The sequence below is a fragment of the Mesocricetus auratus genome, unplaced genomic scaffold (assembly GCF_017639785.1).
Source record: "Mesocricetus auratus isolate SY011 unplaced genomic scaffold, BCM_Maur_2.0 Super-Scaffold_100004, whole genome shotgun sequence".
Lineage (NCBI taxonomy): Eukaryota > Metazoa > Chordata > Mammalia > Rodentia > Cricetidae > Mesocricetus > Mesocricetus auratus.
The window spans coordinates 112,988,377-113,006,665 of record NW_024429189.1 but is presented as its reverse complement, the minus strand read 5'-3'; the positions used below and the strand labels follow the sequence as shown (position 1 = coordinate 113,006,665).

The window sequence follows — 18,289 nt, the reverse complement described above, 5'->3', positions numbered from 1 at the left end:
CCACCTGGCTTATAAAATATTTTTTAAATTAAAAAAAATAGGCAAGCAATCTATATAGATCCATCAGAGATACATAGATATGAAATAAGTATATGAAACGAATCTCAGTATCATTTCACAATAATAATTTGCAAATTATATAATGAAATACTACATACCCATTTAGTGACTAAAATTAAAAAACAGAATCAACAAAACAAAATACATGAAAACCAAATGCAAATGCTGATACAAATTAGAGCAACAAGAATTCTCATTCACTGTTGGTAATAATGTAAAAATGGAAGAGTAATTTAGAAGTTTCTTTTAAAGCTAAACAGAGAATTTGTAGACTGACATGTCTACACTATAATTCCCATACCTAAGGTTCAGGGACCACTGCAGAAAAGGGACAGTAAGACTGTAAGAGCCAAAGGAACTATAAGATGATATCTCTTACTGAACCCTAAACATATGGACTCAACCTTCTCATTGTCATTATGGACAGATGCTTCCACTCACATAATCCTTGTAGAGATGAAAACCTCAATTCCAATCTTATATCCACCCTCCACTGTTAAGTAGAAAGTCACAACTCTGGCACCTGACACAAATTGATTATCTCAGTTTCTGTGGATCAGATCGTGCTGTGGGTGAATGGGGCCCTTTGCTCAAATCTCAGCAGCCCGGAGAACTGAAATGCTTGGTCCCTGGAGAGTATAAAAAAATATTCCTTGCCACAAGATGGCATTTTATGTCTTTGAGTCTATCTCATCTGTTCAGAATCCTTCTAATCTCAGTAAGGGCCCAAGCTCTTTCAAAGCCTCATCTGATTAGGTCTGGCCCACTGGATAATCTTGATTCAGGACATCATGGCATCTGCAGAAGCCTTTATGTGCCATATAATATAGAATAGTCACATGAATGAAATAGGATGTGTAGCAGAGGACAGTAATCTTGGATCCATCTCAGAATTCTGCCTACCACATGGAGAATGAATCCTGAGGAAGTCAATGCTGCTACATTAATCCTTATAAAGAGGCCACTCCTTGCACTGCCCTTCTCTTAAAACAATCCTCAACGGTCCCACAAGACACAGAAAATGAACTCCAAATTCATTATTATGCAAGGTCCTTCTCCACTTGCCCTAGTAGACACTGGAACTCTTAACTCCCAAATCCCTCCTTGATGGGTAAGGGGTGGGACTTATCCCAACCTTCAGTGTCCTTTGTATCTGCATACCTGCTTCCTCCCAACCTAGTTTGCCTTTCTCTCCTAACTTAAAGGCTATCCAGACTTCAAGAAGCTGCACTGAGCCTCCAACAAAACCTTTCTGACTCTTTGGACTTATGTCAAATTTTTCTTCATCTGAATTTCTCCTGAAATACTAGAGTACACCTCTTTGCAATGCAACTTGGAGTGCCTAAGAGATGGGCTGGGCCCTGTGACTCTCTTTATCCAATGGAATGTCAGCAAACATGATCAAGAAGACACCTGCACAGCACTTGTGCAGGGCTGAGTGCAGCTCTGTGGCAGAGCATTTGTCTAGCACGAGGAGGCCAGGACTCTATCCCAATACCACAGAATAAGGCCAAAGCAAGCACTAGGGAAACAGGGCTTGCCTTCATGCTTGAGGCCCTGTCACCACTAGTGACAGGCCATACTGACCTTCCAAATGATAACAGACATGAGGCCAAGCCACTCATATGGTTCCCAAGTGACAGTGGACCACCACCTGTCACATGGAAAATAACAAAGGTAGTGAGTGCTTCAAACTATGAGGCTGGGTGCCAACTTGTATTTCAATTTATTTATTCTTTAAAATAAGGATATTCAAAATCACCATTTTAGTAACATTTATTTTACTGTTTCATTTTAGTAAGGATTTTAGTTTTTCATTTTAGCATACATTTTGTATTTTAAAAATTGTTTAGTCTGTGTGTGTATGTTTATACATGTAAGCATACAGAGTGCAAAAGGATAACTTTGTGGAGCTGATTCTCTCCTTCCATCTTTATGTGGGTTTCAAGGATTGAACTTTGATTGTCAGGTTTATGTAGCAAGTGCCTTTAAATGCTGAGCTATCTGTCTAGTCCTTGGCATATTTTTTTCTTTCTTTTTTTTTTTTTTTTTTTTTTTTTTGGTTTTTTGAGACAAGGTTTCTCTGCATTGTCTCGGAGGCTGTCATGGAACTTGCTTTGTAGACCAGACTGGCCTCGAACTCACAGAGATCCACCTGCCTCTGCCTCCCGAGTACTGGGATTAAAGGCGTGTGCCACCAATGCCCGGCTTATAAGAAGAGTTCATTATACTTACAATGGAGAAATTGTATAAACTGGTTTTCAGTATCTGAAAGCATTTATGAGAGTGGGTCTGGAAAGTTACACAAACACTTGGCTTAGAGAGAGAGAGAGAGAGAGAGAGAGAGAGAGAGAGAGAGAGAGAGAGAGAGAGAGAGAGAGAGAGAGATTTGTTTATTATTTATTTGTAAGACAGGGCTTCACTATGTAGCTCCTACTTCTAGAATTCGCTAAGTAGAACAGGATGGCCTGTAACTTAGAGAACTACCTGTCCCGGTCTTCAGAGTGTAAGATTTAAAGGTGTATACCACCATACCCAGCAAGACTGTATTTTTCTACTTATGTGTATATGTGTGTCTGTATGTGGGTTTGTGCCTTCAGAGATCAGAAGAGGATATTGGATGCCCTGGAGCATAAGTCACAGGTGGTTGTGAGCTGCCCAAAATGGGGGCTGAAACTGAACTCAGGTCCTCTGCAAGAGCACTGTGTCTCTTAACCACTGAGTTATCTCTCCAGATTCTCGATTACCAACCCAAGTATCATTAACAGGTAAATGTGCAAATGATTTGTGCTATATCCATGTACATAAATGCTATTCAACCATAAAAAATGAGATTTTGATACATGATATAACATGGATGAACCTCAAAGCCATATGCTTAACTGAAATTAGCTAGATACAAAAGGGACATGTATGACTCTACTTTTAAGAATTATTTAAAGTATGAATTTTAATTATATATTGTGAATGTAATTAGTGTCATTAAATTGTGTATTTTACAATGGCAAATTTCATGCTATATATTTATTACAGGATTTAAAATTAATAGTCTGATAAACTCAAATCCATTCAACTATGTACTCTAAACAGGAGACTTGACTAGCATGTGAACTGTATATTTATAAATCTATATTTTTATTAAAGGTATGAAAATGAGGACACCAAGATCAGTGGGTAAGGGTGCTTGCAGCTAAACCTGACAACCTAAGTTCATCCCTAGGACCCACATGACAGAAGGAAAGAACTGACTTTGACAAGTTGCCCTTTTGATGGGGAAGTGCTGTGTATATGTCAATAAAAAATGTTGGCCAATAGGGAAGCAAGATAGGTGGGACTAGGAGTTGAGGAGGATTCTGGGAAAGAGAGACATAGGCAGTCATGATGTAGCCATCATAGGAATAAGAGGTCTGGACCCTTTTCTCCAGTAAGAGAAATACTTAGATTAGCAAAGATGGGTTAAATAGCCAGTAAGAAACAAGCAAACGGCCAATAGCTTATAATTAATATAGCGTCCTGTGTGTTTATTTGGGACTGATGCGGCTCTGGAGCCAGGCTGGTGGGAAAACTTCACTCAACACCCTTTGACCTCTACATTTTCACCATAACAAATCTCCAGGTGCACAGTAAATAAATAAGTGTAATGAAAAGAAAGCCCCTTTAACCTAATTTCTAGAGAGTGCTTCCACCACAGAAAATCAATAGTCTCAAATTTAACAGCACAGACAGCAAACAACCATTGCTGACTGACCTCTTCATTTTGAGGAAGAGAGGTTATCAGCATGAATACTGAGAATTTTACTAAATGCCGTATTTCCCAATGAATAGTTGAAAACCATATTTGAAAATTCAAAGACACTTAGATGTAGAGTTCTAGGAAAAAGTCATTCATGCAAGAGATTTCACCTCAGAAAACCACCAAGTCCTGGGTAAATATACTTGTTCTTAGCCTACAGAGGTACCACCTTGTTCAGCAGATTGCCATAAAGCTCAGGCTACTGTCTTAGGGTTTTTATTACTGCGACCAAACACCATGACCAAAAAGCAAGTTGGGGAGGAAAGGGTTTATTTGACTTATACTTCAGCATTGCTGTTTATCACTGAAGGAAGTCAGGACAGAAACTCAAACAGGGTAGGAACCCAGAGGCAGGAGCTGATGCAGAGGCCATGGAGGGGAGCTACTTACTGGCTTGCTTCTCATGACCAGGAGCCTAGCGATGATACCAACTACCATGGGCTGGGCCCTCTCCCATTGATCCCTAATTGAGAAAATGCCTTATGGCTGGATCCCATTGGAGGCAAATCCTCAACTGAGGATCCTTCCTCAGATGACTCTAGCTTGTGTCAAGTTGACTAAACTAGCCAGTACATCTATAAACACAAAACAGGCACATTCCACCTCTAGTCATAAAGTTTCTGTATGACAGAACACCTGCAACTCTTTCATGAGTGAAGCATGATAACAGAAAAATCCTCCAGGCATCCAATTTCCAATGATAGCAATCAGCCACTTCTGTGCACAGGGCATGTACTCTGCACCTGTGTACATGTGCACACCACCCACTTTAACATTCACTGCCCTACACTGCTGGAATGAGGGCTGCCAGCATGGTGGTACAACTGAAAGTTTGGGAGGGGGCAGGAGTTAGGGGTGCAAGAGCTCTGTGTGTGTGTGTTGTGTATGTGTGTGTGTTTGCATATGCCCGTGCATGCACAATGTTCCATACGTCTATGTGACACCATTGTGCTCTTAGTCTTAAGTTTATTCACTTATAAAAGTAAGACCTACCTTATTTACTTAGGCTTCTTCTCCCCCTAGAAGAGATTTGATGTTTGTTATCAGTATGATTTGATTGGTTGGTTTGCTTAATCACAGAATTTGTTTTCAATACCTAGTAAGTTTTCTATTCAGGGGACAAAAACTTCTATTTGGCCCCAAATTTCCAATCAATTGTAAAAATACATACTTTGCTTTTATGAGATGGACATTGGTAAGTACTAAAATGTACCACACAGATGCTCTATTAAACACCAGGGATTCCAGTGTTCTCAAATTTACATCCGGAAAAGGAAGTCTTGCTTAGAGATGTAAGAAGTATGAGCTCATTTAATAGCATGAGACAAAAAATGACACCATGGAAAACAATACAAGCATAAGTGTGTGCTTATTATATACAAAGCTCTGAGTTCCCAAAGTGGACTTCTTGGTAAATTTAGCTACTTCTCTCTTTTGTGGGGGCAAAATTTCAAAGTCATTTTTAAAAAGGATAATGGTAGGGGGCTGAAAAAAGTAAGGGTAGGGGTTGAGTTGAGTGACTTGCAAATTTATCAGGGATTGCCTGGGTGTAACTCTGAACTGGCAATCACTATAGCTCAATGACACTCAGATTTTCAAAAGTTACCTTAAAATTTACAAAAAGGAAGGAAAGAAAGAAGGAAAGAAAGCAGGTGAGAATTTACCTAAAAGCCTACTTATTAGATTAGGCAGCTTACACAATCATTTCTGGGGTTGCTCAATAATATTTTCCAAGTGGAATAGACTCTAAAAACCATGAACAACTGAAAGCAAAATTATTGTGAAAACGATTGGCTTACTGTCTTGGTGAGTCTGGGGAGGATTCCCTTTTTGAATCAGGAAAGCTTTGGGCCTGCAAACTGTAATCAGTGAAGAGTGGATCTCTTTGCAGTGCGGTGTAGACTGACCGTGCGGTCTGCTTTCCATCTTCACCTTCTGGCTTGGTTCCTGGACTTGGTAGTGACTCCAGATTCTCCAAAATCAATTTCTCTTCACTTACAGAAACTGTGAGGTCACTGCTGCTGCACAAACTTTCCTCCTCCTGCTCTTCCTGCATTTTTAGGAAGGCCTTTGGTGACTTTGGGTCCCCATGAACAAGATCATCTGCAAGAGGGAAAATGAATGCACTGCTGATTACAAAGTTCTAGAATCCAAATAACACAGAATAAAATTTCATTACTTAAAAAATGGATAGAAGCCTCCTGGTATGGTGATGCATGCCTGTAATCTCAGCAGAGGCAGGAGGATCTATCTCTATGAGTTCAAGGTCAACTTAATCTACACAGAGAATTCCACGCCTACCAAGCCTCACAGTGAGACTGTTTCAAAAGAAAAACAAGAGACAACAACAAAAGCCACAAACATGTAGAAGCACAAGTCTGGAAGATAGCTCAGTCAATGAAGTACGTGCCTCAGAAGCATGAAGACATGAGTTCAATGCCCTGCATGCAGATACAGACGCAGGCTGGAGTGGTGTGCTTATAATCCCAGTGATGGGGAGGCAGGGACAGGGCATTCTTGTGCTTCACTGGCTGGTTAGTCAGACAAACTGGAGAAATCCAGGCCAATGACAAGCCTCATCTCAAAGAAAGTAGGCAGCCTTTCTTAAGTTGATACCTACACTTGTCCTCTGGCTTCCCTCCATATATACACACATGTATCCTCCAAGACAAATATACTCATATGCACACATGCAAATGTATTAAAAGCATAGAAACAATTACAATTACAGTACTGAAATCTTTCAAAAATTTATTTTTTTGTAAAAATGTAAAAACTTAGTCATGCTGAGGATCAAACCCAGAGCCTCCTATATGATAAGTACACATCTACCTTTGAGCCCTCAAAAGTATTTTAAATACTTTTAAACATATGGCCTTAAAAATCAATAGATTCATCTTTTGAAACATTTCCTTGCACATGTTGAAGAAATCATTATCTCTTTGTTTTTAGACAAAGAGATAAAATTATAGATCACAACCAGAAAAGCTAGGCACTAAGAAATTCAGCAAACAAACTTGGTCTCTCATCTCACCTGAGAAACCTTCCCAAGCAGAATGCTTCTCTCCAACCCACTTATTTGCAGATGTACGGTGTTCTGAAACTGATAGCGTGGGGACCGGCAGGCTAGCTCTTTCTTCCCTGACTTCAATATGTTCTTGTGTCAGTATTTCTCCGCCTGATCCCTCTGATCTGCTGGAACTGTCACACTTTACATCAGTGGTTCTGTTCTCTGGACTTAATCTTTCCTGTAACGAGGAATGGAGTTCAGCAAACTTCCTGCCTTCAGATAAATTACTCTTGCTGTGACGTGTGCTGCTCCCTATCTCCAAGCAATGAGTTTGTTCTTCCTCAGACAAAGCATGGCTTGTGACGGGTGTTTTCTCACCAATATGAAGAGATGTCTTTCCATCTATTTTGTCAGACTTATTTAAGCACTGTGTGTCACTGTTAGTTTGTACTATACAGCTGTCTGTCACACGGCTGCTCTGGGATGTCTGCTGGTGTGAATGTAGGTCAGGAATTGAACAGTTCTTTGTGGGTTGCTTAGATTTCTGCTCTGTACTGAAATCGTCAATGCTTGAGATGGCTGACAACTGGCGGCCCATAAAGATTGTTGCTGGTTGATACAATCCTCTTGACATGGCTGTTCCTGAGTTAATTCCTCCTGCCTGCACTGCATCCTGCAAAAACAGGTGTGAGTTAAACACACTGTATATGAACAACTAAGTAGAAAGGAAAGTCGGTAAAGGAAGTATAACCATGGAAATCAACACCTACCACCAATAAAACATGTCATCTCACTTAATGAATTGGCAAACTCTACTACAGTCCAGATTATTATTGTAATGTCACTGTACAAAACAACTATTGCCAAAGAACTATGGAATTCATTTCTGAAAAATGAAATGCATGCATTTCATCCAGCTGAAGTGCATGGCTAAAATAAGATGAAATTAGTACATTTTAGGTTATGTATATTTCACCCCAGTGACATTCCCTGAAAAGTGGTGAGTTCTAAAAGCACTCTATACAGAGCTCAGTTAACACTACTATAAGGGACTTGACCAAAGAATAAAAGAAAAAAAAAAGCAAACCAGGGAAATAGAGAGGACAAACAATGAAAGGGTTCAACTCTATTTCTAGTGCTATGTATAAAATAAAAACTTCAAGTGGTCACCTTCATAATGCTATTAAAGCACAGAATAGTCCTAATTTGTAATCAAATTAACATAAAAATTTCCTGAACATTGTTAAAGAATTTTAAATAATTTTAATTTACTAGCATGCTTATAGGAAACTTGAGCCTCGTCTTTGAAGGGTAGAGAAAAAGGAGAGAAGATAGACAAAGCTAAGCAGAAAACAACTTAAACAGGGGTATATGATACCAAGCAGAACTACAGGTAGCAAGCATGAAGCCTTCCAGAAGCTAAGTACTTTTCTCCCCAAAGGACCAGAGCACTCCCACAGTCAGGAGAGCACTCACTTCCTTATACTGCAGATGACAAAATGCATCCATACCCTTCCTCTACAGATAGGAATACCAGCATCCAATATTCAAGACCAGAAATGTCAGAGACAACAGAATCCAGGCCATCTCTTCAAACATTGTCTCTTCGAACCCTGGAATAACTAAATAACTAAATAAACAAAAACTACAGCCAATGCCTAGTTCTGAAGTCAACAAATCAAGGATGCCAGAGAAAGGAGATGGGATAAAGAGCACTAACCAGTCTCTGCCAGCAACGGAGTTTACAATCTAACAAAGCTCTTCAGATCCTGGGACTTAATCAGCTTTCTAGGAATCAGGGCGGGCACTGACTTAAGAGAACCAGGTAGATCTTTAAAAGAACAGTAAGCTTCTGGGCTGTCAGGTGCTGGCCAAGTTGATGACAACCTGAAGTCACAGCAAAAACCAGCCAAGCAGTCACTTGAAAAGGAAGAGGGGGCGAGCAGTATTCTTCCAAGGGTCCCATTTCCAGACAACAGTCATCAGTGGACTATGTATCTGGTAGCTCCTTGGGGGACTCAAACAAAAGACTGTTTTGACTTGAACTAGCTTTAAGTGACAAATAGCCCTGTTCTCAAGCCAAGTTTGCTGAAAATTATCAGAAGCAGTTGGTTAATGTGAAAGCTGCCTTAGGCAGTAGACAGCACTTAGAATAAACAAAAGACTACACACATTTTAAGGAGAAGTTGGTCAAAGGGCTGCCTATGGGGGTTGGGGACTCTGGAAGGTTCTGGTATACTCCTGGGAATCTGGATGACCACCTACATGCTCTGGGCTGTGGGAATGCTCAAGAGACACTTCCAGGAAGTAAATGCCTGAACTCTCACCTTAAGCTCACTTTGAGGCTCTAAGAAAGAAACGATGGCCAAGGTACAGCCCAACATACTTAGAACCTTTCAGCAAAGGCAGTGAGAATCCCAGTATTAGACACTGAAGCCCTCCCCACCCCTCCGAGCGAGGAGGTCCCGTCCATGTCAGCGGGACGGGCGCATTGCGGTAAAGCACGTGCTCGAGACACCCACCCGAGCAGGCCCGCTGATGGTTTCTTAAGAAAATTTAATAGGAACCTCAGTGACCTCACATGAAACATAATACACATTCCACGTTACTAAGTCACAAAATGGATAAACAAACAGAAATTAACAACAAATTCTTGGAGGGCAGAGATTTCAGAACTGCCATATTTAATAACTTAAAAATGAAATAATAAACATTGTCTCATAGAAAGTGAGCATATACAATCAGTAAAAACTATCTTTGAGGAAGTTCAGGTATTAAACTGACTAGGTAGAGGCATTAAATTAGCTATAATTAGCTGAATAAGTTTTCAAAAATCATGTCCAAAGAAAGAACTAGAGTATTCCAACACTCAACACCCAAATGAATTATTTTGAAGCCAGGAGGTATGTTTACTAAGAAGGATCTCAAAAGTGGGAGGGGCAGAGGAGGTTGGGCGGAGAAGAGGGAAGGAGAAGAAGAGAAAAACATTTTAAATATGAGAAAAATGTCCAAACAGAGAGCATTATAAAGATATATAAACTAAAGGACTGAAGCCAGGCACACCTGTAATCCCAGAAGTTGGGAGGTAGAGGCAGGAGAATAAGGAGTTCAAAGCCAGTCTTGCTACATAGAGAATTCAAAGTCAGCTTGAAATACATGAGATACTATCTCAAAAGAATTAACAAAAGTTATAGGGCTAGCTTGATGTGGTAGGGTATGCCTTTAATCCCAGTACTCTGGCAGAGACAGGCAGATCCCCATGAGTTCAAGGAAAGCCTGGTCTACATGGAGAATACCTGGTCAGCCAGGCCTACATAGTAAGATCTTGTCTCAAAAAAAAAATTATAGTACTAGAGGTGTAGCTCACTTGCCAACTATGAGTAAAACCTAGGCTTAAACCACAGCACAAGATAAAAAACTTACTAAAAAGAACCAAATGGGAATTCGTCAGTTGAAAATTACCATTTATTGGGGCGGGGCGTTGGTGGCGCACAGCTTTAATTCCAGCACTCACTCGGGAGGCAGAGGCAGGTGGATCTCTGTGAGTTCGAGGTCAGCCTAGTCTACAGAACAAGTTCCAGGACAGCCTCCAAAACAATACAGAGAAACCCTGTTTCGAAAAACCAAAAAAAAAAAAAAAAAAAGTACAATTATTGGAATGAAGAAGGGGCTTAGCAGCAGATCTAAACAGACAAAAGAATGAGTTAGCAATGTTGAGATAGGTACATTGGGATTGTGCAATTTCAGAGAAAAAAGAATGAAGAAAACTATGAGCCTCAGAATACCATTTACTATACCAAATACATTAAAGTCCCAGTGAAAGGAAAAGGACAGAAAAAGGCTATGGGGGAGAAGGTAATATTTATAATTTTGGAATCAGCACATTTTAAGGGTACCAGAAACTTAAAAATAATTGAAAGGGCATTATTCTCTGTAGTCCTTAAACTTGACTTGCATACGAATCCTGTTAAAAAGGTTTATTCATGGTTTGAATCCGGAACACAATTCCAACTGATGGTTCTAAAGTGGTAGTTACCAAAAATCTGGCTAGCCCCCCAAAAACTAAAGTAATGTTTTCATTTTAAAAAGACTATTTCTGAATCTGTATTAGTACTGGACTATAAAAACAAACATGTACTAATACCTGAACTGTCTTCTCACTTCCATAAAACTTTGCTTCAGCCACCAGATGGGGAAGTCTCAAGCAGCCTCTGGGGTTAGGTGTGCACAACCACTGCACAGATGGGCAAAGGGATCTGGGGGTCTTCGTTCCCTGGTGATAAAGTTAGAGCTAACGGTGATCCTTTAATGCACCCAGAGTGAGCTCTAATGGGAACTATAAAATCTGAAAACCAGAAGATACTAGGAAAAGGACAGAGCAAGTGCCACTACTGCACTGGAACACATCTCTAGACTTCAGGAGAGGTACAAAGTCAAAATCAACACAGTATATTTTCCTCCAAAAATCTTGTCAATGCTTGCCTTTTACTGTTAAAAAAAATCGTCTACCCTCATGATGGGGTCATCATGGGCTTTCTTGTTTTGTTTTTGTTTTTTTCAGAATACATGCTATACACATGCACCCAGAATCACTGACTATATTTTCTCATGTCTTTGTTTTCCTGAGTGGATAGGTGTTAGAGCCTCTTGGACGTTTTCTTTAACAATGAGCATAGGCTGTTTAAAAACAATCCCATTTATCTTTATCATCACTCATTTCAACCACTCCTGATTTTCTGCCTTTCCAAAAATCATATACAGACTGGAGTGGGGGCCTGGCTAGCCCCAGGCTTCTCCAGAGTGTTAGGCATGCCCCATGAAGCCCTTTTCTCTTTTTTCTTCTATAAGCCTGAAACCTCCTTTTTCATATAAGGTAAAGCGGATGGGGGAAAACTACAATGAATTCTTTCCTCAGCTAATCTCTTCCGGAGTAACTTTTGTTTCCTTTTAAATCACTCTTCTATCTTTTTGCCCACATTTCCAATTCTGATTATCCTGTTGCACTGCTGGACATGATGGCTAAGGAAATGGAACATTCTACTCTTCAAAAAGCTCTACATGTACTTTTTCTGTTGGTATAAAACAACACAGATGAAGTCTTTCACCAAATTGATAGTGCTCATTATTTCCACAACCATCTTGGCAACATCCTCATTCTCAAACTCCACAAAGGCATAGTAGCTACAGCTACTTCCAAATCCTTTTACTTCTGGACAGTCTGAATCTTGCAATAATGCCAAACTGAGAGGACTATGCACGAATCTGGCTTTTAAAAAAGGCTGGAAGTATGTGGCCCCAAAGATTGCTCTAGAAATGGGGAGGGGATAATGTGTATATATGTACATGCTTCTACATACATACGTACATACATATGCCAGAGATCAAAGTCATATGCCTTTCTTGGTTTTTTTCTTTTTTCTTTTCTTTTTGAGACAAGATATGTCTGAATGTGGGACTGTCTGGCCAGCAAATCCCAGAGACTTCCATTGTCTCTGCTTCACTAGTGTTGGGATTACACATGTGTATCACTGTGATGGCTTTTTTTCACATTAGATGCTAGGGATCTGAACTCATGTCCTTATGCTTGCATAGCAAAGTATTCTGACTAAGCCACCTCTGCAGAAATAAGTTTTCTAGATTTTTCTTCTTTGTTGCATGTTGGCAAGCCTGTGCCATCTCCCTCTGAAACTGAGTCTTCTTGCAGATTCAGCAAAAGACTTGGCTTAGGTGTGCCAGAAAAACCCACCATGCTAAAGGTGGCCAAGCAGCACAGCTCCACACAATGCTTCCCAACAATAAGAGTTCTGAAGAAATAAAAGAAAAACTTCCTGAATGAGACCAAAAACATGAAGTTACATAATAGAGCTCAACAAAGTAAAGTACTAAAAAGATCTATATTCATTTGCTTCAAAAGGAAAATTAAATCCAAAGCTGACAGAGGTAAAAAATAATAATAATAAAGATTACAGCAAACATTTAGAGAACAGAGACAAAAAAGAGGAAGCAACAAGCCAAAAGATGATTCTTTGAAAAGGTCAACAAATTAAAACAAAAACAAAAACCTTTTAAATAGACTCATCAAGAAAAAAAGAGCAATTAAAATCAGAAATGTAAGTGGATGGGTAACGTGTTACTAATATTTTGTTAAAAAGCAAGAAGAGGAATTCAGGGGTCAGTTTATACTAATAAACAAAAGTACTCTAGTGACTTGGATAAATTCTTAGAAAGATGCTACAATAACTGACTCAAGAAGTAGAAAATCTGAACACACTTATAAGACAGACAGTTTAGTTAGTGATCTTAACTTTCCACAAAGGGAAGTCCACATTTAAAATGTGATGTGTGTGAGTGTATATATGCACCGATGTCTGAGAATTTGGAATTTGATACAATTCAAACTTACAGAAAAGTTGCAAGAACCACAGAAAAAAAGTACCTTAACACTCTTTAGCGAGGTTGGCCGACTGTTTGCATTCGCCCCATTTCTTTGTCTTTCTTCCCTGTTATATACATGCACCTGTGTACACTTCCTTTATGTGTTTACTAGTTCTGTGGGCTCACTAGGCTCGGGGCACTCTGTCCCAGTGGGTGGGCTTCATTATTATAATCAGGACATTTAATGAGGATATAATTTTGTTCTCGATTTTGTAATTCATTGTTTTTGTCAATTGTTCAAATAATGTCCTTTATAGCTAGTTACCTTTGTTCTAGGTTTAAGATTCAGTTTAGGTTTGTATTTCTTGAGTCTCCATTAATCTGCTGCAAATGGCTAGCCTTTCTCTCTCATTCTTGACCTTGACATTTTTAAAGAATATAGGTTATCTGCCTGTACATGTTGTCTCTCAATATATTTGACTGATGCTTCCTTAAGATTGCATTCATTTTATTCACTTACGGTAGTATAATCACAAAAGTGTGTTTTGACTTTGTAAGGAGCAAGAAGAATGTGTGAGAGAGAGAAAGAGAGAGGTTGGAGAGGTTACCTAATTCTTAATTTTCTTCTAGTAAACAAAGTAATTAGAAATACTCTCTTAAAGCATGGTTTCTTTAAAATCAGACTAAAAACAATGTAATACCATTTTTATAAGTGTTACATTAAAATTTTTAAAAATCATATTGAGAAAAAGAGCCTGCAACCAAATCTGATGGCCTGTGCTCAATCCCTAAGACTGTGTGGAAGAAGAGAACCAATTCCCACAAGCTGTCCTCTGATTCCACATGTGTACTATGGCATATGCATGCCTATACACATAAACACATGCAAAAACAGGCAAAAAGCACCTTGGCCTAAGTACAGCCATTTTTCACTTCAGACACCATTTTACCTGTAGGGTGAAACAAAGTTCAGGTTCCGAAGCTTTATGGAGAGCTGGGAACCTCCCAACAGCAGACCTACCTCCTCCTGAGACCACAGAAAGAGTCGCCATGCATCTTTAGTTCTCTACAAACATTATGGCTATTCCAAATAATAGAAAGAATAAATGAATCTGATTGGCTGGACTGAAAAGTTTGTGTTGCATGTTAATTGAAAATGATAGAACATTTAAGGAAGGCCCCTAATCTTTGAATTCTGATTGGTGAAAATTTGTAATTGTAACTTGGCAACAAATGTTTATGATTTTTGTGCTTAAACTTGCTTCAACTGACATTCAGGGTCACAATTCAGTTCCTGAGTCTGTTGGCCCTGATCGATCAGCACCAACCTCCCTACCCCCAATCCCCAACCCATCACCACTTCGTTTGTGCTGCCCTGTATTAAATCTTGCTTTTCTGCAACCTCTTGTGTCTGCTTGGGTTGATTTGGAGCCTTGGACCATAACATACACATACACACACACACACACACACACACACACACACACACACACTAAATAATGCAGTAAAAATAAAATTATAACATTAAATCCTGGATCAGGTTCAGGGATATTACTAGAAAACTTGGTAAAAATCTAAATGAAGTCAGAAGTTTACTTATTAGCAAATCATGTACCTGTGTTTGTTTCTTAGATATGCAGCTTCTGCCACTGCAACTTAAGATGCTAATAGTTGTGAGAACAAGGTGTGGGGCCCAGAGGACATCCTCACACTAGTTCTGTAACTTTTCTGCAAATTTTAAAGTTACTTTAAAAATTATAAGCTGAGCATAATTGTGCATGTTTTGTAATCCCAGCACTTGGGAATTAGAGGTAGGAAGACTGTAAATTTGAGGCCAGCACAACATATATTTATATTTGAAAAGAATCTAGCATTGAGAGTCTTAAATACACTTTGATTTAGTAACTCTGTGTGGAAATTCATCTTAAGCAAATAAACCTAACAGGAAAAAAAAAGATCACTACACAAGTTCATGTATAGATCATTTATAACTAAGAAAAGTCAGAGGCAACCTATACATACTAAATCAGGAAGCATCAAAATGAAGCATGTAAGGCTGGGAGTTGTGGCACACTCGGGAAACAAAGGCAGGAGGATCTCTGTGAGTTTGATGCTAGCCTGGTCTACAGAGCAAGTTCCAGGATAACCAAGGCTACATAGAGAAACACTGTTTAGGAAAAAAAAAAAAAAAAGGAAAAAAAAGAGGCCTGAGAAAGTTAATGAGATAAATAAAAAAGGAGAGAAATGCTCAGATGTGGTGAATGAAAACCAAACACTAAAGCTATACCTAGGTAAAGACCATTCTGAACACAGTAATAAAACATGCTGTGTGAGACTATGTCAGGAATGTAAATATAGCTGTTGTCGTATTCTTTCAATTTAACAAATTCACCTTGATTTGAACTTTTAAAACTAGTATTATCAAAATATAACATACATCATAACATTTTCCTTTTAAAGTATATAACTGAGTAATTTATAGTATTTAATGTTTTCTCAGAACTATATAACCATTGCTGTAATTTTAGAACCTTTTGTATCACTCCAAGAAGAAAGCCCACATTTTTTTTAGGAAGCTTTCTCAATGCTCTCCACCCAGCAACCTGCTTTGGCAACAACTAACTTTTCTAACTTTATGGATTTGTCTACAGTGAGTCATTTGTATAAATGGAATTACACAGTACGTGATCTTTTTGACTTTTTTTTTGCACTTAGCATAATTTTTCAAAATGGTGCAACATGTATCAGCATTTCATTCCTTTTTGTGGATTTTCATATATATATATATTATTTATATATATAAACAACATGACATATATACACATATATACATACAGACATTTGGGTTACTCCTGTTTTGGCTATCAAAAATGCTGCTGCTATGAACTTCAGTACAAGAGTTTGGGCAGATATGTTTTTGAGTAAATAAATATGGAATTTCTGGCTAACACAATAATTCTGTTTCTAGGGGTTGTTAAACTGTTTTCCAAAGTGGCTGCATCATTTTACATTCCTACCAGCAATCGTTTAATCTTCTTTAACAAAAATTATATGAGAAACTTGAATATAACTATTTATGAAGTTTTACTCTTTTGGCCTTTTTTGGGGGGCCCACCACCCAGCACCTAAATGAATCACACACGGAGGCTTATTCTTAGTTATGAATGCCCAGCCTTAACTTGGCTTGTTGCTAGTCAACTTTTCTTAAATTAACCTGTCTACCTCTTCCCTCTGGGCTTTTATCTTTTTCTTCTGTATATCCTTCCTTCTTACTCTGTGGCTGGCTGGGTGGCAGAGTGGCTGGCTGGCTGGCTCCTGACTCCCTCCTCTCTTTCCTTGTTTCTCCTTCTATTTATCCTTTCTGCCTGCCAATCCCACCTATCCTTGCTCCTACCTTGATATTGGCCGTTCAGCTCTTTATTAGGACCACCAAGTGTTTTAGACAGGCAAAGAATCACAGATTCACAGAGTTAAACAAATGCAGCTAAACAAAAAAATCACATACCTTAAAATAATATTCTACAAGTAACTGCCACTTGCTAGAGGGTTACTTACAAAACAAGACACCCTCTCTGGTGAAGAACAAGGTAGGCTTCTGTTGCTTGGCAGCTTTTCCACTTGCTATGTCAGGTTCTAAGATACATATTTCTTCTCTTTGAAAATTAATCTATAAACAGGATAAACCATAAGTTCTGAGTCTTCTCAGAGTTTCTGAGCCAGGGAGAACTCCCAACTCTTCATTATTGTCAATACTGCACCAGAATTAGGAATTCAAAGGCTACTAAGAGACGGAAGTACTGCCAAAAGCAGGCCCGTGTGTCAGTATTAATGACAAGTTGTCTGTACCCTTCTATTGCTTTGCAATTATGACCTGAGGTTTCTGCTTTGTTCTTCCTTCTCCTGTTCCAGTTATCCACCTTCCACCTCTTAAAATTTGAGGGACTGGGGTGAATAATAGCAAAGCAAATGAACACAGCTGAACATAGTTACTGGTGACCAGCAGTCTCACTAACAGCTGTTTTAATTGAGGTAGAGAAAAGGGAAGTGTGTACTGATATCAACGAGTTTAGAACTGATGGACTTAGGAAGTAGCTAAGTCTTGATCCTTACTCTACTTTAAACAATGTCGCAGTTGTGTTTTGAAAACTGATAGGAACATTCTAATTTTTCTTAATGATTTTTTCCCTACAACCAGGGGGATGAGAAGCAGCAAACTGAATGCAGAGTGGCAAAGGAGCTGTCAGAGCAAGCTTTCAGCTGCACAAAGAATGGCTTTTCTAATGATACAGTATTTTACTGAATACTAGCACATGAGATTCACAGCGGACTCTAAAACGACCAAAAAAAAAAAAAGCAATATATGTTTTCCTCTGAAGCTTCCCTGGTGCCATGTCATAGGAGGAAAGAAACCATTTCCCACAAAACATACTGTCTTTGCTAAGCTAGCGCCCACTTCTCTGTCCTTCTCATTCACCGTTTGTTTCGGCTTCCCCTTACTCCACAAGACATGCCCCTGCATCTCTGAGCATAGGTTTCCCACTTGTAAGAGCCTCTGCACCTTAACATGCTTTCACACAATCCCACTACCGAGGGGAACAAAGGACGATATCTTGAAGAAAGTTCCCACAAAAGGCATTTGGACTATGGGAAAGAGGTTCCTTTAAGAGTGGCCCTTTCCCACCATTTTCTCAAGAAAAGTATTTTATACAATTAACTAAAAGTAGGTTGATAGACATATTAAGACTCTCGACTAAAATAAACTTTAAAAACAAAATTACTGTTTTTGTTTCATTTGTTTGTTTTTAAGATTCCAGATTAGTCTGTTCTGTTAGGATTTGGATTTAGGCTCTAGCACTCACCAGTGTGGGGCCTGGGGAAAGATAGAGAACTTCTTTGATCACTCCTTTCCTTATATGCAAAGTAGAGAGTAAAATACTTTGATTTTGTGAGGCTGTTTGCAGGGATGTGTACTCATACACATATGTACCCACACACAAATCCCTAGAAAGAGCAGAAATACACTACTGTATTTACTACCAAGGCAATTTTTA

At 39.0% G+C, this 18,289-nt stretch overlaps 1 protein-coding gene across 7 annotated transcripts in view; it reads right to left on the bottom strand.

Moving 5' to 3' along the window:
• Kiz (kizuna centrosomal protein) overlaps positions 1 to 18,289 on the bottom strand; it is a 101,071-nt gene that overhangs the window by 64,128 nt on the left and 18,654 nt on the right. For 4 of the 7 annotated variants that reach the window (XM_040746447.1, XM_040746448.1, XM_040746449.1 and 1 more), the window contains exons 5-7: positions 11,008 to 11,136; positions 6,888 to 7,536; positions 5,653 to 5,956 (exon numbers count right to left, since the gene is read on the bottom strand). In XM_040746447.1, the coding sequence (XP_040602381.1) occupies positions 5,653 to 5,956; positions 6,888 to 7,536; positions 11,008 to 11,136 (1,082 nt within the window). The remainder of the gene's footprint in view (positions 1 to 5,652; positions 5,957 to 6,887; positions 7,537 to 11,007; positions 11,137 to 18,289) is intronic. The other 3 variants (XM_040746444.1, XM_040746446.1, XM_040746445.1) reach the window with 2 other exon arrangements.